The sequence below is a fragment of the Sinohyriopsis cumingii genome, chromosome 3, assembly GCF_028554795.1.
Source record: "Sinohyriopsis cumingii isolate HCF-2022 chromosome 3, ASM2855479v2, whole genome shotgun sequence".
Lineage (NCBI taxonomy): Eukaryota > Metazoa > Mollusca > Bivalvia > Unionida > Unionidae > Sinohyriopsis > Sinohyriopsis cumingii.
In genome coordinates, this window is record NC_142963.1 from 5,633,543 (window position 1) to 5,660,001 (window position 26,459).

A 26,459-nucleotide genomic window follows, 5' to 3' on the forward strand; every position below is an offset into this window, starting at 1 on the left:
CTGTCAGATTGGCACCATTTTCATTTAGGACCAACTTTTCATCCTAAGAAGTCTTGTGGTGATAACTACATGTTGATATGACCATCCATCTAGGAGGAATAACAATAAGATGTTCCAAATAGCAGACATATACAGCATATCAGATTGGCACCATTTTCATTAGGGTCAACTAAACATCACAAAAAGTCCACTGGTAAATGTCCCCATGTCGATAAACTCCAATCCTACCCTGTGCAACTGGGCAATACATATTTACGAAGACTGCCTCTCCATATAAATTTTTCATCCGCTATTGCTCAGTCAAAAACTTTTATGTAATCTTAAATTGTGTCATATTTATTTCTATATTACTGCCTTCATTTGATAGACACAAGGGAAGAAATTCTGTCAGTGCATGTGTCCAAATCATGTAGGAGTTACCTTACCCAGGATAATATCATGCAGTCATCTGCCTTGGCCAAAATAAACAGACCAGCCAGAGTTGAATGCCTCAGTGTATACCTGCAAAAAGCACTTCACTCCCAATTCCTCAGCATGTCATAGCTAATAATGCCTTCATAGCGCCATAAAGAAGAAAAAAAGAAAGTTCTATTTGTGGTGGGATCAAAGTAAGATTTCCTTAAGCAACCAAAGGACTTTGGAGCAAACACTGTTACATTTGTGCAAGTGTAACACCTGTATTATGTATCCAAGTTACAACTTCTTCAGAGATAAAAAAAAAAACCAGTACAGTTGGGAGAAAGGTTTATTATAAATATAAATAGATGCAACATAACATGTATGGCAAAAGTTGATCACAATTTTTGATAAACTTTAGTTTCAATAAATTAACACATCCTAAATATACTGTAAAGAAAAATGAACGTGTACAATTTTGAAAACCTGATGAGTAATTTTGACTTAGTGGACACGAACATTGCTGTACTGGACAAAGACAAGCAGTATCATTTTTCAGGGATACATGCATCAGATGTAGTATATAAACATACATTTCCTGTCACATACATTGAAAACAATTTGCAGACTTTTAGTATATTTATTACAGTGAGACTGTTGGTTACAATCCTGCTTTCCCAAATGTTTCAGCTAAAAGATTCATTCTGAACCTTTCTTCATCATTAATTGGAAAATCTGATCACTGATAAAAAAAAATTAATTTTTGGAAATTTATTCGATGTAATCAAAAGTTACCTGAAACCCGTCTATGTATCATCACACAAATCTACATTAATATATGAGTAATTCACAGTAGAACGCCATACAATCCTCCAATCAGTATAGGCAATGAAAAGGAAAAACAAATAGAACAGTACATGCACATATATGATTGCAATACATGGATTATGTGCATAATTCCACATTACTGTAGAATGTTTGTAGAGCTAGGCTGACAACCTAAAATTAGAAGTCCAGAATGCCAAAAGAATGCCTTCATATAACAAGTTCCATGCTTTCTCTGAAAATTATCTTCAGCATGATTCTATGGTGGGCCTCGGTACAAGTACAATAATAATCAGATCCTACAGTTAAAAGATTTGATGGTACATGTATTCAATCCTTCTTTTTGCTATTTTTTTAAATGGTTGTACAAATAAAGAACAAAAGGACATACTTTAGACTCAGATAAAATGAGTCAAGAATTTTTTTTAAAATTAAAATTACAGGACAAAACTTAGAGAACACAAAACTTATTCTAAATAATATTTAAAAATTTAAGGTTAAGTTAGGATTTATATAAAAAAAAATGGTTAAGTTTCTGATAGAAACATATTACACGTTAGAAATAAAGAAAGTAGCCAATAAAACACACTGACTACTATGAACAATGTAAACTAACAGAACAATCTAAAATATATAGTGAATATTGAAAATTACACAGAAAGTTAACAAAAAAATCTTCAAAATTGACATTTATCATGCATTTAACCACTCCTTGGGTAATCAAAAGTTATCTTGTGTTTGCATATCTACTGCTTACAATGAAAATTCTCTTCATCTTTCATTTTTGGCCAATAATAAGAGTACTGCATTCTTGAAATACATATAAATTATATTATATCTGTTCTTGTTATGAGGTCTGTGTGTATAAAGGTTATATTGCCTAAACATCGAAGGACAACTTTTAATATATGACTGACCACAAATGATCAAAAAAAAGGTTTTTACTAAAGTTCACCAATAAACAAATGAAAAGAAAAGAAATAAACAATAGTTTACTCGGAGCAAAATAAAATTCTCTAACAATCCTTGTGCAAATTTAGTTTATGGCTTTAACTGATTTCTTTCAAACAGTACACTCTTATTAAGTAAATTCCAAACAGCACACACAGATTTGTTGACACATAATACGCTGGCAGATCTGGGTCTCTACAGTTTGTTAGAAATAATCAAAAGAATACAAAACACATCCTGATCTGCTGGCACATTATGTGATGGCAGATCAGGGTCTATGTTTTACAGTTGGTCATGGGTTCTTCACGGGTATAAATGGAATGTTTTAAACACTGAAAATGAATGAAATCCACTGATGTCAAAAGAATTACACTTTATATAATTTACCAATCAGCTTGTAAATAATCCTTTATTTTGTAATAATAAGAGCATATGAGTAAAGCCCTTATCTTACATAACAAATCAAGCAATATCTGCAATTCAGCATGTTTGAAAATCTGATGGCACACAAACCTGAACAGTCTCCCAGGTATGGACAAAATGATATACAGTATGGAAAACAAGGCATTTAAATACAAGACTAGTCCAACTAATCCTGAAATAGTCATATGACAAAATATTATCAAGATTTGGTTGCTGTTCATAAATACTATAAGTTTACAATACTTTCTCTAGTTTTCGCTTACTTTCTTTCATAATATTTTTAAAATTTGGGTTGCTTGTTATTGCCAATATATAGATGGAAAGCCCTAGTCTTGAAGAGCAACATGAAACATTTGCCATGGTGTAGCACAGACACATTTAGACTATGAAAAGAAAATACAAGCAAAATCATTCTGATAGCCAAGTACAGGTACATATGTATATTTGTCAGACCACTTACTGTATGAACTGTATGCAGTCCTTTTCCATGACCTGCACCATTATGTCAAACACACAGAGGAGTTTAGGAAAATAAACAGATGATACCCATGTTTTTGAGTACATACAAGACAATGCCAGGAATGACCATATGAAATGTTTCCATTTCACTATTAAAATATTCCCTTGAATCTACTGAAAAAATGTATTCTTTTTTATATATTTTTGAACACCAACACATCAACTTGTACCATTCTGTGTCAATGTGTTTAACACTATAGATAAGCTATTTACTACATCAATAAACCTAAGTGCTGAAATTAATAATTTTGCATAATGTCTCTTTTACAAATGTTCCCCAATAAATAATGCTTCAGATTGTGTTTTCTGTCTAATTGATGACTATTTTCATATTAATACATTTCTTGCATGGATTCTGACATGGAAAATATTGTTGTGGTGCAGGCAGCAGTATGGTAGAGCGGTTGGGTCATACAGCCTTCAGGGCATAACAACTTTAAAATAATGGTTTGAATCTGAATATACCAATTAGGATCTTGCCTACTTATTATGTTTATTTACTCTTATAGTTTATACAAATTATGTGGTCTTAGTGAGCTCCTAATCTAGTTTGGCAACAGAAACAACACTAAAATATTCACTTAACTTTGGTTTACAATCAACACCCACCCATCTCCCATTTCTCCATTGTTCTTAAACACGATTATGAATCTAATGAGTTGTTGTTGTTGTGGGGTTTAATGCCATTTTTCAGCACATGATAGGCTATGCATGGCGGCCAGTATTAATGGTGTTGGAAAAACCCCGAGAAGAACCACTGACCCACGAGAAGCTACTGGCAAGCTTTCTCATGTACCCACATTGGCCGAATCCTAGACTTGAACCCACGCAGACAGAGGTGAGATGGCAGTGATCCATAATGGAGAGCGCTTTGGACAACTCGGCCACTCAGGGCTCCCTATTAATGAGGGTTAAAATCATAATTAAACACATTTAATCCATACTTCTGAACTAAAAAGTATTTACTGCTTGTTGTACAGTGTAACAGAAACATAAACATCTCATGTAAAATTCAGATAATGACAATTTTCATGATTTATGCAGAAACTGTTTTAAATAAGCTAATACTTGAAACCCTGGTTTGCTTTTAGACATTTTTGGATGACACCTCCTTGCTGCTTATATAAATGTAGAGTGCTGGCATATTTATATATGTTTACCTTGAAGGAACTCGACGGAGAGGTGAGAAAAACAAATCTGCCTAAAAAAGGCAATATTCCTTATGAATGGTAGATTTTTTTAAATTAGGGAAATTTCGTAAAATGGTGATAAAACCTTTTCTCAACGCTAAGCGTTTCATTAAGTCATTGTTAAATATATAATAAAAACATTTCTGTATTTCCAAAGTATAAAAAGATAAATATTCAATTACCTATTAAGCTCTTGAATTTTTTTCTTCATCTTTTTTTTTTTGGTGGGGGGGTGTATAAAATCATTTTATGTTAGATTATAAAAATCAGAAATGGAAAAGAAATCTGACAAAATTTCCATTACATGAAATATACCTTTTTATTCCCTTGTAGCCAGAATGTAACTTTAAGTTTAAATACTAACATCTTTTATTCTTAAATAAACCATATAGAAAACTTGGCAATCAAAAATGTAGTCATTGATGACAGATGCATTTTCATATTTCTAAATTAATTTGGACCAGTTCTCCCTATTTGCCTTTATTAGGTAAAATATGAAAATAAAGTCATGTGAATTGCAGGCATCTGAAAAGATTTCTCCAAAAATAGCTGAGCCAACAGTTCTTCTGCAAAAAGTTAAAACCCTGCTGGATCTTTAGTTTCTTCCCATGAAATATACTTATTAATGTTTCTTATATCTCTAAACTGCATTATGTAATTCTCCTTTTCTTAATTTGTTCATTTTTTATAGAAGAATCTTAATACTGAAAAATAATATACATAATTCTGATGAAATACCAATATTCAATACTTCCAGCAAGTATGAAGTGCGCTGCATATAACAAAATCATTCAACATCTGGAAGAATATACAACTAATACAAACTGTAGTATATAATTATGTCATTTTATATTACATGTAGTACTGGATATCTATTAAAGAATCAATGAACAATTATAAATTGTGTTATGCTACATGACTGAACTCATTCCTGCTGAGTTCGCCATGTCATAATTAAGGAATACCACTGAGGCAGAACGTAATCCCCAGATATTATACATTAGCTGATTGTCAGAAATTTTGCCTTCATATTTTTTTTTATTTTTTAAAAACGGAACAGAAGTATTATAAGACATCTACCAGGTTATAGTACTGTGAATTTATTTACTTTCAATTTTTGTCAGTACTTAGTTTTGTGGATTTGGGGAGAGAGAAAATCAATTTCAGAGAAAGATCATTTGTCAGATCTTTAAATTCAAGCCCATAATCCACAAAAATTGGTAGTCTATGAACAACAGTGAATTCTTAGTTCATACTAAAGTTTGCTAATGTTATACAGTACCGTTTTATGTATCATACTTACCAACAAGCAATGCACATCCGGCTGTAAAAAGTGTAGACCAATATCTAAATTATTCACAGGAAATTGTACAGATGAGAAAACAATTTAATTTCCCACTCAACCTGTGCTGTTTTCAGTTTGCTCCCATTTTATATCACCAGATGTGGTATACAAAGAAGTGACTAAGTCATTGCCTGTTACTGTATACAGCTGAAATCCTAATATCATTTACCAAGACAGAAGAAACCGTGAAGACATTCTTTAGTACAAATAAAATTTGAACTTTAAAAGAAACCAGTACTGTATGCATAAAAAGATGAGTAAATATCAAGATTTATCCTAAGTTTGACATTCAATGTAAAGTCCTTTTCATAATGATGATAGCATGTGAACTGATTACAGTGAACAAGAATGACATCCATGCAATCATTCAACTTGTTCGTTTCCTACAAGCTCCTCTTTTTTCCAATATTAACACAATACCAAACCTGCAAATCTTCAACATTTCATGATTTTTTTTTGCAACACTGGTATAACACATTCATTGAAATTAAACGTTTCCTTTGTGTAGTATTATCCACTTACTAATCTTGACTTACTCTCTACAACATTAACATATGAAACACTTTCTAACATATTTCACGAAGCACAGTTATCTAGAAATATGACAAAAAACCCTGATTTAAATTAAGTCTTATGTATTTAATAGTCAATTAATAAATATCTTCCTAATTTTCTTGTACAAAAACAATGGGTATGGATAACAGAAGACAAAATATGTTTGGCTATCAACTGCTTCCAGGGGCTGACAACCCATTCATGAGGCGCTGCCATAGATCTTTGCGGCAGGACTTTGAACGACGTAAACTTTGCAGAAGTTCTTGAAACTGCACCATACCTCCTGGTGTTAGATAGAAGGCATTTCTAGCACTACATATGGTGCTAACAAAATCATCATACTCTGGCTGACTAATATGGTGGATGCGTTGGTGGGCACACTGAATAAACCTGAAATTAAATAATGTAGAATAAATATCTAATGCAACATCAGTGAAACCTTTAATCATTTGACTGGAGTTTTATTTTCTGTACAAAGGACTCTATCTCAACAATTATCAAGTCATATACCATTAGAAGTGAAAAATTAATGGAATGGCCTATGCAAATATATCCCAGCCTCCTCAAGATGCCATCTCTATGACCATGATACAGATGATTTCATCCACATATTGTATCAACTTATTATTATTATTACTATTACTGTGTCCAGTGCATGCTCAGCTATTTAACAGCATCATCAGCAAGGTGCAGAGCCTGCAGTCCACCAGGGAACTTTGTCAGTGGACAGTTGTTCACAATGTGTGACATAGTCTGAAGAGCTCCACTGAAAACAACTGTTAGACCAGCTGAAATTCAAAATGATCAATCACTCTTAAACAAGGTGGACACTTGTCAACACATCCATATGCCAACTGAAGCACATTTGGAATAGCCAAAATAAAAATACAAGAGTTACTCAGAACTAAAAATCAGATCATTATGACCTTCTATAAGTCATGATTAGTTACTCTACATGCATCCACATACCACATTTTATCAGTCTTGGTGAAACTGGAACCAAGACATCGAGTGTAATTAACAAGCAGCTGACAATACAAAAGTCAGTAAAGTGTTACAAAAAATGTCAAACTGACAGTTTTGAAATGGCTGACTTGTCCTTCCTGAGATGCATCCGCATGCCACATTCAATAACCAGATGAATAGAGCACACGATATGAGGTTGTCAAATAAAATAATCCTTTTCCTTTTTGATTATACCAAAACATAAACAGATATATATCATAACAAAAGAGAAATACTTGTAGAAAACACAGACCAGGTCAGTCTCACTGTCAGCTTGCATGTCTCCTACAAAATACTATGTGTTTCTCTTTATTCAACAGACAAGAAATCTTAAACATCAGTTAACTGTATGAATAATGAACAATCCCATCTATGAACTCAAGAATCACAAAAACAAATCTTGAGATTTTGGTTTCAAGAGTCAAATGACTCTTCACTTCTGAAATCTTTTGAGAACCCTGATGATTTATTTTCTCCTCATTTTTAAAATGATTTATCCCAAGTATGAAGAAAATCCATCAGGTGGTTTAGGAAAAACAATAATAACAAACCTTACTCAATACCTTAACACAGATTTCCTATGACTGTAACCTTTAAACCAAGGTTATGGTGGTGACATAGTGTACCAAAGGATGACCTGTCTTAGATTCATGCCAAACATAATGAGACTCTAACCATGGTATCAGAAAACACAAGCAAATAAAAATACTTTAACCAAGACCTTAATGCAAAGTTTCAGTGAAGTGAAAATGTAGATTTTATTGTCCTAGCTTCATAATGATACAAGCCTGATATGATAAAAGACAAATTTTTATAGTAAATAAACTAGCTCTCCAAAAGATATTACCATCCGAAATATATGCCTGCTAACTCCAAAATCTGGCCTTTTCTGTCTAGATCAGGTAAACAAAGAGCAATAACTCTTGTCCATTATCTCCCCCTTTTCACCACCTAGGTGTTGCCCGTTTTTGCATAACAGTGTGATAGAGAAGGTCTTGACATAAGGTGATTGAGTAATTATTCTAGGAGAAACAGAATATACTAGAAACAAATTGCTTTCTCTTTTGAATGCATTCAGTGATCGCATTATCATTAGAAGAATATGAAAAAGGAGGGAATTCTAAGCATCCTACCAATAACATGGGTATCCTTCCCGGGAAGAAAAACTAGATTCCTGATATGAATGACAACCCACAAAACTAGTTAAAACAACATAGCCTATGGTTATGTGATCGATGACCACTCTACCAGATGACGATCTTCTTACCATCAAAATTTCACTGGCAAATCATGTCAAACTGAAGGTTGTGATGGCTTAACTGGGTCTGGTGGTTGTCGGTGTCACAGCCAGAGGACCTACCAGATGCTGGTTATGTCTCTGTTGAGCTAAATCTGTGAGAAAACTCAAAAAGATTGACTCTGCTCGGTAGCCAACTGCTTTTATGATGTCATAGATCGAAATGTTGTATCCAAATGTGAGGTTAACAGCGATCGCTCTAATTTCATGCCGTCACTGATGTTTTGAGATTTCTGAGTATGTTGAGTGTATGACTCACTTAAGCCAACAAGACAGGGCTTGAGAGATGATATTCTGCTTTCCTGGCTTTAGGGAAAAAGAATCATTTGTGGTTGTCACAACTTGTCGCTGTGTGCTTCAAGTAGTGCATAGCCACTGCTCTTCACTTATCGGTAGATGAGAGGGCACATATGAAGATCCTCTGACTGCCTACTGACAATAATTAGTTCTTGGCAACAGACACTTGTGTCTTTAAAGATTACCAAACTGAAAAGGGCATGTAACTCATCACCCAGTATGCCAAAGCTAAAGCTATCAGTAAATAGGTTTTGTATGACAGCAACTTCAGTGAGGTCCAGGCTATATGTTCACATTTCTGAATTGAGCCATGTTAAGAAGCAAGACTGATTCCGTTTTGGAAACAGCATAAGAGATCATGGTCTGTATGACTGATCCCTTCTGCCATGATGTCTAAATGTATCAGATAACATTTGGATAGCAATTGGTACCAACTTTTTCTCGTCATAGATCCAAAGAACAAAAGTCAGCTAGTTGAGAATCAAGGAACTAAATGGGAAAACAATGTTACTGACTTGATACCAGTCCCTGAAAAGACACCAATTTCCATTGCAAGCCTTCAGAGTGCAGGATCTTGTTACTCTCAATGACTGAAGGCATGTCTCACCAACAGTAAGGCATGAGGTAGGTGATGGTCTGGAGAGGGGTGGAACACCTGTAACCATAGATGCTTGAAAAGATTCGGTTTAACCAAAATCTTCCTAGGTAGGTATAGTGCTAGATTTAGTAGATCTTTGGTCCAGGACTTGTTCCATCCGAGAAGGGCAATAAGAATTATCTTGCAAATCTGACCCCTTATTTTGTGTATTATTTTCAGTACTAAGGGCATGGGATGGGCAAGCAAAGACCAATAACCCCTCCCAACTGATTCACATCACATCAATTCAAACGTGTTCTCCATGGTATAGCAGTGTTAGGGACCAGCTTCATATGGCTAAAAGAGACCGCCATAAAGCTGAGAGGCTTTGGCTTTCCACCAGACTCATTATTCAAAAGGCAAATCTATGAAGCCGCTAAGAAGAATGTCACAAAAAATAGTCCAAGCAGCAAAATCAGCCCACTACACTACTAAGATCATGGAAAGTTCCAGCTGCAAAGAGCTCTTCGAGATTACTAACAAGCTAATGTCAGGGAACAAATGTATACCACTTCCAACTACCTTCTCTCCAGTCGACCTAACGGACCTGTTTGCAATTTCTTCCGTGACAAAGTACAAACCATTAGAGATAAGCTTGACAACACAATATCAATTGACTCATCGTCACCATACAGTTCGGATACAGAATTTCAGCAGCAACCATCAGCAGCATTTGAACATGTCTCTATGGATTAAGAAAGTACAATCATGATGAAAAGTGCACCAAAGTCATGTGAACTTGTTCCAATTCCAACATCACTGCTGTTTGAGTGCTTAGATCCAGTATTGCCTTCACTAACTGATGTTATGATTAACTCTCATCCAGGGAATTCCCATCATTTTTCAAAACTGCTATTGTAAAGCCTCTGCTGAAGAAAGCAACACTAGACCATAACGATTTAAAGAACTACTGCCCAGTTTCTAATCTCCCATTCATTTCAAAAATCTTAGAAAAGGCTGTTCTATCCCTGCTTATGCCTCATCTGAATTCAAACAGTCTTTTCAGCAATGTACAATCTGCATATCGCCCTTTCCACAGTACTGAAACACATTTGGATAGTGGAAGATTACAGTCCTCACCCTCCTTGATTTGTCTGCAGCGTTTGACACAATAGACCATGATATATTACTTCACCGTCTCCAGCATGTATTTGGCATTCATGACACAGCCTTACTGTGGTTCAAGTCCTACTTGGTCAACAGGACACAAATTGTGTCTGCAAGTGGAATACATTCCAGCCCAGTTAATCTATGTTGTGGTGTTCCACTGGGGTCTGTTCTTGGACATGTTCTCTTCAGTCTATACACTCAGTCGCTCTCAAGTGTCATAGATCATCACCCAGTGTTTTACCAATTGTATGATGACAACACCCAAATATACAAATCTAGCCACACAAATGAAGTTGATGCTACCATCCAAGGTGTTGAGAGGTGCATTTCTGATGTGAAATCATGGATGACATGTAACAAGTTGCAGATGAATGATGATAAAACTGAGGCCATTCTGATCACAACAGAAAGACTTTCTCATTCACATCCTTCACCTCAAACAATAAATATCAGCAACACCAACATTAAATTCACAGTCAGTACGAAACCTAGGTGATACTCTGGTCTGTACTATCACACTGCACCAACATGTCATGAACATATGCAAGGCTGCATATCTTGAGCTGAGATTTGTAACTAAATTCTGTCTGGTTCATCTCAATATCTACTCCAGAAACTTCAAAACACAGCTGCTCGGATCATACATAGAGTACCACGATCAGAGCACACCTCCCCGCTGCTCTGTACCCTACACTGGCTATCCATTCGATCCAGAATCAAACACAAAATTTGCTCTGTGCTACATTTCACTGACGGACTCCAGTCCAAAATACCTATCCGACCTCACCCATGTGTACACATCAGCAAGATACTTACGCTCATCTGACAATCGTATACTCATTATTCCCACAATGAAAATGAAGTCATATGAACAACATTCTTTTGCATACCAGGGCCCAGCAATGTGGAATGAATTGCCCACTGAACTTAGACACAAAGACACAGTGATCACATTCAAGAGCGCTCTTAGAACTCACTTATTTCGACTGCAAGAACAAACTTAAAGACCTAATAATGTTTCCTACCTTAAATATTTTCAGCATGTTTTTTTATGTTTTCTAATTTCATGGTGTTTGTTTTTTGTAATCATATCATTATATATGTTTTTTATGTTACAGGTGTTGTCAACTGTTGTAAAGCGCTTAGAGCTTCTAAAGATTAGGCGCTATACAATGTCCTCATTATTATTATTATTATTATTATTATTATCTGTGGTCCAAGCTTCTGGGTCCAGAACTAGTGATATAAAGGTGGGCAAACTTGTGGTTCTAGCTCGACATAAAAAGGAAAATCACAGATGCCCCCAAAGTGCACAAATCTAATGAAAAACTGACAGAAGGGACCGTTCTGTATGGATAACCTGACCCTTTTTGGAAAGAACATTGGACAGGACACAGAGTCTGCCGGGAATAAGTCGGATTTGTGAGCCAACCTTAAGTCTGCAGTACTGACAAGAAAAGACTGACAAACCAACACACTCAAGTCAGGTAATTTGGTGCCACCCTGTTAGATGAGTAGCTTTCATTCTGGAGAGTTGATGTGATGCCGAAGTTCCCATGTTAATGGAAGTAGATTCCACAACACTGGTATCTATACTTACCATCACTCATAGTTAGGTTTTCTCCACAGGAATTCCTGTTGTGAGAAAACATGGTTGTGCCACTAACGCAGGAATGATTGTACCTTGTTCTTGATACTGACCTTATCACTGAGTGGACTGGAAAAATGGCAAGATTATGCCAGCCAATTCATCTGTAATGGGTGCACATCAAGGCTCCCCAGTAAAATCAAATCAGGTGTTGCATTAAATAACCCAAAGAGTTGCAAGAACTCTCCCACTGAAATCCATGTCCTGTTAGAATCAACTCTATCAATTTGACAATCCATAGATGCATACATGGAAGATGCACAAGATCAGATTGGTTATAAACTCTATACCAAGGTGAATAAAACACTGGGAAGGGAGAAAATCAGATTTTTCCCCGTTTCTGGCCTTGAAGGGGGAAGTCACCAATGTTTTTTTCAGCTCATCTAGATACCCTACAAATGCTGTGGAGGAAGTCAAAGAGAACAGGGTGATGATGCAATCCATAATTTTGCTAAAGACCAAGGGGCTAATATTTTCAAAAAAAAGGGAAGGACTTGCAAACTTCAAAGTGATAAGCAAGCCAAGGAAGCGTTTACAACATCAGGTGAGTAGGCAATGGTGAGATCAAGACATAGCATATTTGTCCCCATAGACAGCAAGTCATACAGATCTCACCATCTTCATCTTGAACCTCAGCAGATGAATGAATTTGTTGTCATGACTTAGGTATATGTTCTAACTCAACCTGCCCTTGGTCATTTTGACATAGAACAGCCATGAAATGAACTGTGGACACCATGGATTTTGTAAATCTCAACAGCACATTTGTCGATAAGCGACTGTATCTCCTGCTGAAGGATATCATCCTTCTCCCAATCTGATGATAGCACATCCATTAAAAAGAGAGACGAAGAAAGAGCAGGGGGTTAGAAAATGAAATCCAAAGCCACTCTAAAATGATCTGGATCATCCATTCATTTTGCATAACTAGCTTGATTCAAAGTGATTGGAATTGCAAGAGTCTGGTGCCCACTGGTAGACTGCCTGCATGCAGTAGGGGGTAAAAAGTAAATGGTGGTAGCCAGGAGGTTTAGGAGTGGTCTGTGCGTGTGTGTGTGATTTGGATTTTTAATGTAGCTTTAACACTTTTTCAGTCATATTGCTATGATGACTGCAGTGTGACAGTTTATAGTGATGTCTAGCACTGGGGCATCATGCTGCAGACATGTAGCATGATGTCCCACCTAGTCACATTATCCTGAAACCAGGCCAACCAATCCAAACACTAACCTCTTAATGCTGAGCGCCAAGCAAGGCAGCTGTTAGTACCATTTTTGTAAGTCTTTGGTATGACTCGGTTGGGGGTTTAGGAGTGGAGAAACTTGGTCTTTTACCTCCCTGTAAGGGAACTTCTAGACAGGTTCTGCTGGCATAATGCTGAGATCTGAATCACACTTGAGATTAAAAGATCCCTGCTTGGCTCGCCTATCTTCTCTCCACTGAGGCAGGGATGGTTGGCTTTTAAGCAAGGACACAGGTGCGGTGTCTTATCTACCAATGCACCATGCATCAAAAACACAAACTTTTCTGATCTGACACACAAAAATTGTTGCCGGTACATAAACTGAGGCACCCCAATGTTATGTTTTGCCGATTAAAAAAAAAACAAAGGTTTGGTCTAAAAATTGTTGATGGTACTTAAATTGATGAACCCCAATATTATGTGTTGCTAATTAACACACAATTAAGGTTTGGTTTAACTACTTTAATGGCTAAATTACAACTCTCCCAAACAGGGAAATCACTCACACATAAGTTTCTTATGCTTATGTTATCATAATACATAGGGTTACAACTGAGTGTGGAGCCTAGAGCTGACCTTATGTGACCTGTAACTGTTACATAACTCACATCATTTGTACCAACAGGATATTAGAACAATATAATCACCCCACTAAAGAAAGAGGCAGAAAATAAACACATGATTTTGAAGTGATTCTCACAAAAACCCATTATTTTGTCCATATCTTTGTCAAGCAATGAAACAGCAATTTCCATTCGCTCAATTGTATGCCTTGCGTTGTTCCAAGATACTGTCAGTGTTCGACTGAAAATGGTGTCCAAGGCCAAAAAATTAAAACAGATCCAAAATAAACGAAATTATCCTTAGGACCGCATTTATGACCGACAATAATAGTATTGTTATCGAAACAGTGGAGCCTTCCTCATCCAAAAGATGAAGTACTCTTACAATGAAACGTAATTTGTGCAGCAATGGTTGAAAACACAGCTGGCTATGTTTTCAAAAAGAAGTTGAGTGAAGATAGAAACAGTGAAGACGCCTTTATGTTTTGCCATATATGTTCAGAGGCTAAAAAAAGAAAACGTGCAAAAACCAATAACTTTCAGAACAGTACATTGGCAAGGCATGCAGGGTTGCCAGAACACAAACTGCTGACTGAAGGTCCACAACACCAGGCAGATTTTGAATGCAGGTTTAAAAAACATTATTTTAAAAAAGACATAGCAGTGAAAGTGCTACTTAAGTGTGTACATTGGCTGTGTGTAGAAGACATCCCTTTTTTAAAGTAAAAATCTCTTCTTAACTTAATACATGACTTAATAGCTGAAGAAATTGATGCCACTGGAATTTTGAAGAATTCTGCCAATCAGTATGACTCAGCTACTACCTGATCAGAGTTATTGGAGAGCCTATCAAACATTGTTGAGGAAAGTTTTATACATGACCTGCAAATTTCATCATTTGTGACAGCAATGGCAGATAAAAGCATTGACATAGACACTAATAAAAGCGTCATATTTGCTGAGATTATTTCTGATGACAATAAACCATCAACAAAATTTTTAACAAATACAGAATGTTCAGATGCTTCTGGCAAAGGAATTGCTTTACTGGCTTTAGTCTAACTAATATTTTTGTTGTGTATTTAAACAATATATTTTTTAAAAACTACTGAAAACTGATCATCGGCTTCAATAAGTCTAGTAGGTTTGGAATTTGACTCACTGTTTTTGCCTTGATGAGTCAAATGACTTATATGAGCCATTTATAAATAAAACACTGCAGGTGGAGTAGCAAGTTGGAGGGGTAGTTCTTGTGCTGCCTGCCTCCAAACTTCAATCTCCCTCTCCTAGCAGCAATGGTAAGCCAAATGGTGCGCAAACATGCATCAAACCATATCAAAATTGGTAGAGGCTGTGAATGCATTCACCATTAAATGGTGAGGACTGCTCTGTTGATGACTTCAGCAATTCAGGATGTCAAATCCAATGCAGACTGGTTGGACGAATATTTAGCCTGTCGGAATAACCCCAACGATGCAGACTCTAACACTGAAGATGAGGCAATAATATTCCAAACCTGCTCTGATATTGTGCATATGTGCACAAAAACTTAAATGAGAACATGCATCAACATGGGTTGTAATGTGGTTTAAAAATATCCAAGTCCAACATTGGGGAAACTGGTAGAAGCCTGGAAACATGAGTTAAAAAACATGTATACACCAACAGAAAATCCCTGAGAGGAGTTGGTGAACATTGCAAAGAATCTGGGCATACTGTTTCTTGTAATAAAATCAGAGTACTCAGTAAAGAGAATAATACCCTAAGGATAAAACATAAGAAGCTACTGAAATCACAGAGGGGAAGCCAGAGTTTAATCATTATTCCAGATTGGAACTTCTGCCATTGTACAGAAGGGTTTGCCATGTGGTCAACATTTTGCTGATCACATGACTCGTGTCCAGAGTCATTCCTGTTATGAAGGCCTTGTGATAACTTTGAAGGCTAATGCGTCAAAATCTATTATGTTACAGGTAACTATTCTTAGTTTCACTGTCTGCAAATGGTTGCAACAGGTAACAATTTTTATTATTGACTTCTCATGATGTTAAGCTGGTCATAAATGGACATTGTGTACATCTGATATCCAATATGGCAACAATGGCTGCCATGTTGAAAGTCTTGTTATTTTTAATCCAAAATGGAAAGTTATACCAACATGGGGTATTTATAAGAATACATCTTGTAATGTATTAAAGGTCCTAAATTAAAATGGTTCTGTTCTGGATGCCAGCTTTAAAATCTTGTGATAGTTACTCCTCTTAAATGGCAAGTTGTTCTGACATTGGGTTTTCATCATTTGAGTTCTTATCCTGTTGAACTGGTACTCAATGAAAATGATGCAAACTGACCTTTGATATGGTCACAATATTGGCTATCTTGAAAATAGTCCTCCCAAATGGATGGTTATATTAAAATAAGGTTTTCACCAACAGAAATCTTATGATACCTTGCTAGGCTGTATGAAAATGGTGCCACAGTGACATCTAATATGTCCACCACAGCAGGTAATTTGAAAATCTTTTTATTGCTGAAGACAATCAGGTAATGTTTCGACACTGTTAAAACAATAAAATGGTCTTATCCTAAAATCTTCAAAATTCTTTTCACCCAGCAAAGCATCAGTCTCTTCTTTTTAGAAGTTTCAAATACCAAATGTTGATGGACAAAGGATGATACATACTGCAAAACGGTGTCATACCACAAGCTCACCTGACCCTGTGGCTAAATGTGCTAAAAAGCAGTACATGTTCAGATAATAAAACATATTATGTACCAAAGATTATTGAAATCTATCAATAACTGAGAGTACAAAATTCTTTTATACATTGCACCCCGTAAATTACAAAGTCAAAACAGGCAACTCTTACAAAAATCTCAGGTTCACAAAATGATTGGTTAAAATGTGTATCATCTGAAAATGACATAAATGTGAACCAAGTTATGCAATCATTCTGAGAAACTAGCTGCACTTACAAGATTATGTTATCAATGTATATAGAGCCAGGAGTAAATAAGGGCAATACCTCAGACAAAAAGTACAGGAACCAAGTGATTTGTCAATATGTGCATGCTCAGCTTACAACCACTACATGTATTAATTTCACGTCAATTCATTCATCAATACAACATTCTATCATACACTAGATATTGCTAGAAGTAAAGAAGGGGAACTCTAAATAAAGGATCACAGTGATTTGTAAATACTGTATATTAATATGATGCCCATACCCGGTTTCAATGCAATCCATCAGAATCTTTATGACTAGTCATGTTCATAACACTGCTTTACACTGCATCCAGCTGCAAATTAATAAGGGCAATAACTCCAACAAAAACCATTAAGAGCATTATCATTTGTTAGATGATGACCATAATGTGCATGAAGTTTCAGAGCAACTGGTCAAATACCTGAAGACTAGTTGCCTTTACATAAAGATGGAAAGACTCATGGAATCCTATATACCTGATTTCAAATAGGTAGGAGTATTTAAAAAAACGATTATGATGATCTGCTATAAAAAGATGACAAAGCAAAATCTTAAATTCTTCAATATCAAACTTGGTTTTAACCATTTTGAGGACAGCATTCTTACATCATCAGCAGTTTTCAAAGACTGGAATTGAATGTGTCGATTTACCTTTTACATGTATTTGTATTACAGCTACTTCAATTTTAACAAGAAGTTTTTGAAGAATTGATAACTTATCCAAAGATAAGAACCATATATACATGACTATGGCAGAATGTTTGCTGCAATACTCAAGAAAGAATCTGAACCCTCAGTTTCTGTCCTATGGATGAATATATTTTCTAAAGCTCTAAGGAACATCTGAATAGTGCAAACTGTGTGTGAACTCTATCACATTATGTATTCATTTAAATCTTACATTTGCAGGCATTTCTGTACAAGAGGATTGAGAATATTCGAGCGCAGATGATTCTGGGCAACTGCAGGGTTGTTCCGTGCCAAAATGTGGGCAGCTTCCAAGGCTATGTCATACAGAACGAAGGGACTAACCACTGCATTTACTGCACTTGCAGTAAACTGCTGTAAATAGCTAGTACCTGGAAGAAATAATAAACAGAATATTATTAAAAGAGTAAATAATGTTGGAAGAACTAAATGCTTCTTTCAAAATCAGACTATAAAAAATGTCTAAACCTAATGTCCTTAGGGTCATGCATATACTTTATTTCTAGCATCCCTTATGTGGACAACAGTTAAAACAAGGATGTGTTTAGCAGTTTTAAGATGCTAAAGTAATTATTCTAGAATAAAAAAGTATCTACCTTTCAATCAAAAAGATGTGTGCTCTTTTTTTAATGGTCCAGTATAATGACTACTGTAAATTCAGTTTTCAACTGGTACCACAAAAAAGTGAATTTAGTTATATTAAATTCATTACAATTTATGCTTCCATACATCACACACAACCATTGCTAATACACAAATTAAATAAAATGTATTCTTTCCTAATAATGCACACAATCAATGCTGATCCACAAATCTAATACAATCTATGCTTCCCTAACTCACAAACAATTAATTCTAATCCACAAATCTAATACAATGTATGCTACCCTAAATCAAACACACTTAATGCATATCCACAAATCTAATTCAATTTATGCTTCCCTAACTCACACACAATAAATTCTAATCCACTAATCTAACACAATGGATGCTTCCATAAATCATATACAGTCATTAATAATTCAAAACTCTACCTATTTTATGTTTCCCTAAATCACACAAAATTATTGCTAATCCACAAACTGTTGGGACTGTTTGAAGACTACTATTTTTAAAGCAAGAATCCCTCTGGGCAAAAAGAATTTCCAGGAATTAACAATTGGATCATTTCCTTTCTTTGAACATCTGAGTGTTGAAACCATCTCTGATCTTCTTCAGCAGTAACAAAATTTTCAAATTACCTGCTGTGGTGGATATACTGGATGTCAGACTGACACCATTTTCAATGAGGACTAGTAACAGACATCATTAGAAATCTCCAAGGAAAAAACCCATGGAACTATGACTGTCCATTCAGGAGGTGAGGCAATAACTATAACAGGGTTAGTAGCATATTTCTTTCAAATTTTCAAGGTTTTTCAAGGTTCAAAATCATGTTTTTCAAGGCAAATAATTACATTAATTTTAAAGGATACATAAATGAAACTGTATGTAAACACAAGTTAATACTTAATATTATTCCATATGAGGAACCTTTCTTGCAAATTTATTTCATAAAAAAAAAAAAACTAAAAGATGAAGTCAGTAGTATGATCATTGATATCTTTCCCATTAATATTAAACATTAGAATAATGTAGTCACTGAACAAAGTTCATTTTACTCTGTCTACACTACACCATTTATCAAGTCCAAAATATTCCTGAATGAATTTTTCAGTTCTTGTAGCTTCTCATCACGCTGTTTTTCAAAAACTCAAAGTTTATTTTGTCCTTTTCCCTTTTCCTCAAATTATTTTGATGTCGTGATAAAAGAAATTTCCCTATGGATCTTTGCTTTCAATGCATAGTCAGCAGCAGCAGCTGTCATTGTCTTTTTCAGAACCTTCCATTCTTCTTCACTCATCCCCATAAACAAAAAAGTAAAGATATTTATTTTCTATATTGCTGCTTATTTAGAAACAGCATATGATAATTTTAAACTATTTCATATTACATATATTAATACTTCTCTCAGCTTAGCTGTATTCTATATTTTTAGATTATCGTGTTTATTGCTATTATCGTCCTATTACCACTCAATCCCAAATTAAGACTATATACAGTATCTATTTTAAAACTTGAATCTCTGTGTTCACAGACATATCTCTTTCGTCAAAAATAATTTCATGCTGAAGGTTTCTTGTTTTGCCTGTATTAAGCGCCATTACAAGAGCTTGGGTTTTTATTCAGCTACATGTGACCATGGAGCACTCTGTCCCACTGCACGCAAATCAATATCCTTCTGGCATAATTTGCATTTTGTAAAGCTCTGAGAAAGATCTCATAATCCAAGCTTCATATTTTTCTTCATCAAGCCACCAAAGTTGGAATCAGCAGCCAGCCATGTTGAAGCGAAGGATTCAAATTTAAACCACTCCTACATCCAGGCTTCATGCAATTGGAAGTTCAAAATGTATGATTGTGCAGTGGCCAGTTGTGAAAAAATTCCTGTTCCGGCACAATCTTTGCAAGAGATTGTTTTTTTGTTGTTTTGTCCCCCATTTTCATTTTATTTAATTCTGTAAAATGAAAACTATTAATTAATTTCTTTTGGTTTCATGAAAGTCAAGGCTTTTCATGGTACCCAGACAATATTTTGAATTCTCAAGATGTTTTCAAGGCCTTGAGGAAACAATTCATTTTTCAAGACTTTTCAAGGTTTTCAAGGTCCCCTAAAGTCTCTGCTATAACAATTAGCAAGTTGGCTACTGTGGTGCCAGATTAGACCAGATCAGCACCTTTTTCATTTAGGACCAACTAGGCATCATAATAAGTCTTCTGGCAAAACTCCTGTATCAATATGACATTTCTATGTCAATATGACATTTCCATTGTCCATTTAGGAGTAGCAATATCATGATTTTCAACATGGCTGCCATGGTGCTCATATTAGATGTCAGATCGGCACTAGTTCCATTCAAGACCAACTAGGCATCACAAGTCTTTTAGTGAAAACCGGAGGTTGATATTCAATCCATAAAGCATGAGCAGTGAAAACATGATTTTTAAGATGAACAATGTGAAAATCTGATTATGATCCCTTCTTTCATACGCGAAGATCCGACAGCAACCACTTAGGAATCATGTTCTGGTGACCTATGATGTAACCATAATCACTAAATTTATCAGCCAATCAAATAATATTTTATATCTTCACATTTGGGAGACTGAGCAGTATGGCTGTAGAGCATCAATGTTTGCCAAACAATGTGATTCACTTTCAAATTTCTGAAAGCTGCATTTCCATTGGCTAATTCAAAGGTAAACCAGAACATAACCCCAAAGTGGTTGCTGTCAGATCTTCATGTAGGATAAAGATCTGATTTTAATTAGACTGACAACTGTGATGGCCATATCAGGCATCAGATTGGCACCATTTTCATTTAGGACCAACCTGACCTCATAACAAGTCATCTGCTGAAATGCCTCATATCAATAATGACTATCAGTTCAGGAGGAATCAGGATAACAAGATTTTCAAGATGGCTGCCATGGGAGACATATTAGTCATCAAACTGGCAACAATTTAATTTAGGACCAACTAGACATAAGAAGACTTTCTGTAAAAACCGCATGTTGACATCACCATCCACTATAGAGTAGCGATAACAAGATTTTAAATATGACTGTTGTGGTGGCCATACTGGATGCCTGCGTGGGATCATTTTCATTTTAAAATCAACAAAACCATGGGACGATTGTGTAAGTTTGGTGGCAATCCTCCAAGTAGTTTAGGAGGATTAGCAATACTTAACTTGAGCCAATGGAAGGATGGATGGACCATGGACTAAAAACTATGTCATAAGCTCTTCTGGTCTATGACCATTAGAGCTTTAAAAAATGTAAAAATAATTAATTCTAATGTTGATACTTCTTTTTAGAAAGTACTAATTTTAGTTTATTTGTTGTGTGTTTCTACTTCCATTTGGTATATACAAAGTAACAAGACGAACGGTTAAAACAGTAATACCTAATCTGATGGCGATTCCCAAAAGCCACTTTACGTCTTCCCCATATGGTGGATTCCGAGCATACTTAGTCTGAGGTCTGTCATCATGCACTCTTCTGGCTAAAGTCTCCATGGCTAACATACCTACTCTGAAGGCTGCTTGTAGATAGTTGGCTTGTGCTTGGTTTGGTGCATGCTGATGGCCCCCAGATACAACCATGGCACCATGGCTGACCCCTTCTGCATGTTGGTGATGCTGATGTTCTGCTGGGACATGCTGCAAGTGGATTTGTGAACCTGCTGGGGCAGTGTGCATCCCATGAATGTTGGTCACCTGACAAGATTGACTGGGAAACACTTGCACAGCCTGAGCTGGAGCTAGGGCCCTGAAGTGTGCAGCTGATGCTGGGAACATGGAAGGGTTGTGGATATTAGCTAGGTTGCTGAACTGAGGATTTTGATATGTGAATGTGGTGACATATGGGTGTATCGTGTGAGACTGCATTGCCATGGGCTGTTGAGGGTACGAAGCCACAAATGGCTGGATCTGTTGTACAATGTTATAAGCTGGCTGAACATATGCAGGCGGATGAGGTAGTTGAGGGTGTGGACTAGTTTGAGGCAGGGCATATGGAAGAACAAGTGTCTGTGTTGGAATCTGCCCATTGCCAGGATGCTGTAACAGTTGAGGGCTGGACACGGTGACTTGGGTGCAGGTATGAGGTGATGTGGTGCTAAATGGAATGACAGACACAGAAACAGAAACTGGACTAGTTCGCTCAGGTGCCATTGCATTGGAGACTGCAGACACAGACACTGTTGCTGGGGATGAGTTCCGATTTTCACGACCACTATTTCTTGAGCTATGTTCATTATCCTGGTTGTTAGGACTCTGAGCAACTTCCTCTGCAAGTTCATACCACCTTCTTGCAACATGGAATAACACTTCAGGGTAAACTCCACCCCCTTTGGCTGCACTTTCTACAGCCAGACATGCTTTTTCTGACATCTCACGACTTTGTTCCTTGCACTGGAATAGTGCCCTCTGGACTTCGGAGGGATTCAGGGCCTGAGCATGTGGAAGACATGACAAAGCTAGTTCTGCAGCAGCTCTAACCATGTTAGGATCACGACCCCTTGATGCTCTATCTGCTAATGATGCAACTTCTGGTGGTGTCAGATGACCTTCCCATGTATCTATTAGGATATTGACTGCAGCACTTCCAATTTCCATAGCTTGACCTAGGAAAAAGAGAGTAAATATCCATGATATATATTCTGACAACATATGCAAAAGCAGGCATAAATCTACAATACCAACTAATCCAGTTAATGTTTAATCTTGGGAGTTCTGAAAGTGATCTTTGACTACATTACTGAAGACTAGATTTGTGTCTGTAAAACATATATACGCCAGTGGAGATAAAAAGTCCATGTAAAAAAAACTAAAATTCCTGACAAAAGTAGCAAAATTCATTTAAATAAAAGATAAATCTAATCACATTATACATGTATAAATTAATCATTTGATTTGGTCACACGTTTTTTAAGTGTATTTATTGTTACTATGTTACTATGTCATAAAGCCAAAGGACAGTAACTCTTTCCTATCACTAGATGTCATCAGTTTTAAAGTTGAGCTAAATATCAATGCAGATACTCAAATAGCAGAGTGGGTGAAAGGACTTCAAGTAATGTGAATGGACAAGTATTCTTGAAGAAACATAATTTACTATGTAATCTGCCTCTCCTTTGAATACATTCAACGATCACATTAACATTGGGAGAACTGGTGGTAACAGATGGAGAGAACGTTGAGCATCCTACTTATACCTCAAGAAAATAAGACTGGATTGACAAGCCTTATGATACTTCTGCCAGCAGCATGACATGTTGTGAGAAGTATTTTCAGGGTTAGTAGTTCAATATAAACTGTATACTGCAAGAGTCGATTTTTATATGTGCTACTTAAACTAATTTGTGGGATTTCTCAAGCATCACTGTTCTCCAACTGTGCAAGTTCATAAAATAGTCACGATTCCAACAGTTTCTCAACCTGGCAGCGTCTATGTAACTGGTTGTGCCACTGGCACAGGAATGATTGTACCTCATTCATGATACTGAACTTCTGGTAAGTGGACTGGAAATGGGCACCAATAAGTTAGCAAAGTCATAAGTAATGGGGCACATATAAAGACAGCCTAACAGGATGATATGCCTTATTGAGTAACCTGAGGTAATGCAAGAACTCTTTAGAATATCACTGTACTGTTGACAGTTTTCTCTTTCGATAGTTTTATTTCAAGTTCTGAAACAATTCCTTGCTATATACTGACAGCAATTGATCTCAGATCAGGAAATCACATACTTCATCATGCATCATGGTGACTTTCCCACAGGCTAACCAATGGGACAATGTAAAAATTCTATGTAAAAACTGTTTTAAGATTTCACCCTTTTCTAGCCTATTAAAATTAAATTTTTCCTTAAAATCCTTTTCAATGAGCTCGAACCATTTTAACAGTGAGTCTTTCAATAAGTCATAATTCAGTGCATCCAACTGGGTAACCTTGAGGACACTCCCAAAACTTGACCCTTTAGTAAAGTGCTAAGGTGTAACACCCAACCTTCTTTAGAAGTTTTGTGCAAATGCATATCTCTCAAACCATATCTGGTAGCTATCCAAGTCATTACTGTTTCTTCAAATACATGAAGTTGTAGTTAATTTAATTTTTTGAACTTTGCTTCTCTATTGCTTTCTAATCTTAATTCAAACTCTAATTTCTATGCCGTCGCTATCATCTTGGCTTCTAATTTCTCCCTACAAGGCTCTAACATACCATTTTCTCTTTCTCAATTTCCCTCTCCAACTTGATTTGTCCCTATGTAGTTTATGAGTCAACTTGACCTTTTCTTTCTTAGCCTGCTGCTCTAGTTCCTATTATTGTTTCTCGACCTGTTACTCTAGGTCATATTTCTCTTTCTCTACATTGGCAAGCAATTCAAATTTTTCTTCCATATATATACACACACACACACACATATAAAAAGCCATATGTGTGGTTCAATGCTAGTAAGGCTGGATTTGGGAGGTAGCAGGCTTAAAATCCTTAATGTTAATGTGATCGGGGATGTATTCAAAGGAGAAATTCCAACATGTGAGCCAACCTGCAATCCAAGAAACATGAGAGGAGTAGGTCCTAGACAGCCAGTTAGGAGACACACAATTGTTCAGCCCTAGGGCATACAATCCTATCTGGAAAGCACACAGATGCAGGTTGCGATGGGGTCCTGTGTGTGCTGTGCTATTAGAAGGCTGTGTAAAAAGGGATGTAGAACTGTTTCCTCCAGCTTTGCACAACACTGTCTTAGCCAACTCGAACATAAAGTGTGCAGATGCCTCACTAGGCTGGTTAGGCACTGTAGGCATAATTCTGGTCTTGCCTTTGAACCTGAAATAGGAAAATATTCTGTAAATAATTTGTACAAATGTTGATATTGTAATATGCACTTGAAAAATCTTTTTTAAAGGTAAACTTGCAAAACTGACTATTAAAATGCTGATCTTACAATATGCTACAAAATATAAAATTTTAAAGGAGCCTTGAGAGTGAAGAGGATCTGCACTTCTGAAGTCATGGATTTATTCCCTGTGCATACATTCGCAAAAGGTAGTTTTAGTTCTGTGAATCGGGAAAAATATAAAGACCAATGATTATTTCATCAGAAATGCTGAACCATTAATTTTAATTGGTGAGTGTTACTTCCTAGAATGTTATGGACAATGTAATTTGTACATATTTGGAAACATTCTGTGCCCCAGGAAGTCAAAAGGTTAATAGAGACATTTTAATAATCCATGTTCTTGGTACCGGTTTGCATTAAATTGTGAAAAGATATCTAAAAGGTTTTTATTATTACAATTTATTTTTCCAGAAAGCAAAAACATTAAAATTAAAGGCAAAAAGACGAAGAGTAACCTTGTTGTATCCTGGAAAAACAATTTTTTTTCCTAGTAAAATGTTTCTTCATGAATACTTACCCAATCATAATACCTTAAGAGAACTACTACTACCTTGCAAATTCAGCGCTCCCAGGTTAAAAATGTTTAACTAACAAGCTAAAAAATGATCTGCCCATCTAGGTGGTGGTCAGGCAAAGTGATCTTCTTTTGCCACAGGGATCTGCACCAAATCTCAAAAATATCTCAGTTACTATTGGAGTGGAAGGCATGCTCTTTATATGCATGGACTTGTGGGGAGGTTGGAAGGGTGTATTTGTATTATGATTGGGTTAGTATTCATGAAGAAACATTTTACTAGGCAAAGTAGTTTCTTCCTTGAATATGTTACTTAATCATAATACCAGAGAAGAATAGGTAAGAGATGAAGGGAGTTATGCATTGGTATAAAAGACTCACCTGTACGTAATTGGTCATAAAGGAATTATACATATATAAAGAGTTTTCTATAGGCATAGAAACTTGCATGTATAATATGTGTGAGAAGAAGACAAAGTGTTAGAAAATTAAGAAGGAACAATCTTGTTGGCACACGAAGAAAGTTGGAAATATAGATGGAGTATACTATCCTAAAAAATGAAAAGACTCCAACTTTTGATATGGTATATCTTCCTGAAGTTGATTCTTTTGTGACAGCAAGTGTCTTAGCATGAGCAGAAGTAGTAACTAAGCTAGTCTTGGGATTTGGTACCAATCCCTGTACTAAGGGGTGATCACGCTGCCTGACCGCCACCTGGATGGGCAGATA

The 26,459-nt window shown here is 36.1% G+C and overlaps 1 protein-coding gene across 4 annotated transcripts in view; it reads right to left on the reverse strand.

The window, feature by feature from the left end:
* Nucleotides 1-731: 731 nt before the first annotated feature.
* The window catches only part of LOC149802414 (zinc finger SWIM domain-containing protein 8-like), a 107,928-nt gene continuing 82,200 nt past the window's right edge, over nucleotides 732-26,459 (reverse strand). For all 4 annotated transcript variants that reach the window (XM_089951615.1, XM_089951614.1, XM_089951617.1 and 1 more), the window contains exons 19-22: nucleotides 24,859-25,142; nucleotides 21,712-22,932; nucleotides 17,896-18,073; nucleotides 732-6,594 (exon numbers count right to left, since the gene is read on the reverse strand). In XM_089951615.1, coding sequence (XP_089807741.1) covers nucleotides 6,375-6,594; nucleotides 17,896-18,073; nucleotides 21,712-22,932; nucleotides 24,859-25,142 — 1,903 coding nt within the window. In that variant the 3' untranslated portion in view covers nucleotides 732-6,374. The remainder of the gene's footprint in view (nucleotides 6,595-17,895; nucleotides 18,074-21,711; nucleotides 22,933-24,858; nucleotides 25,143-26,459) is intronic.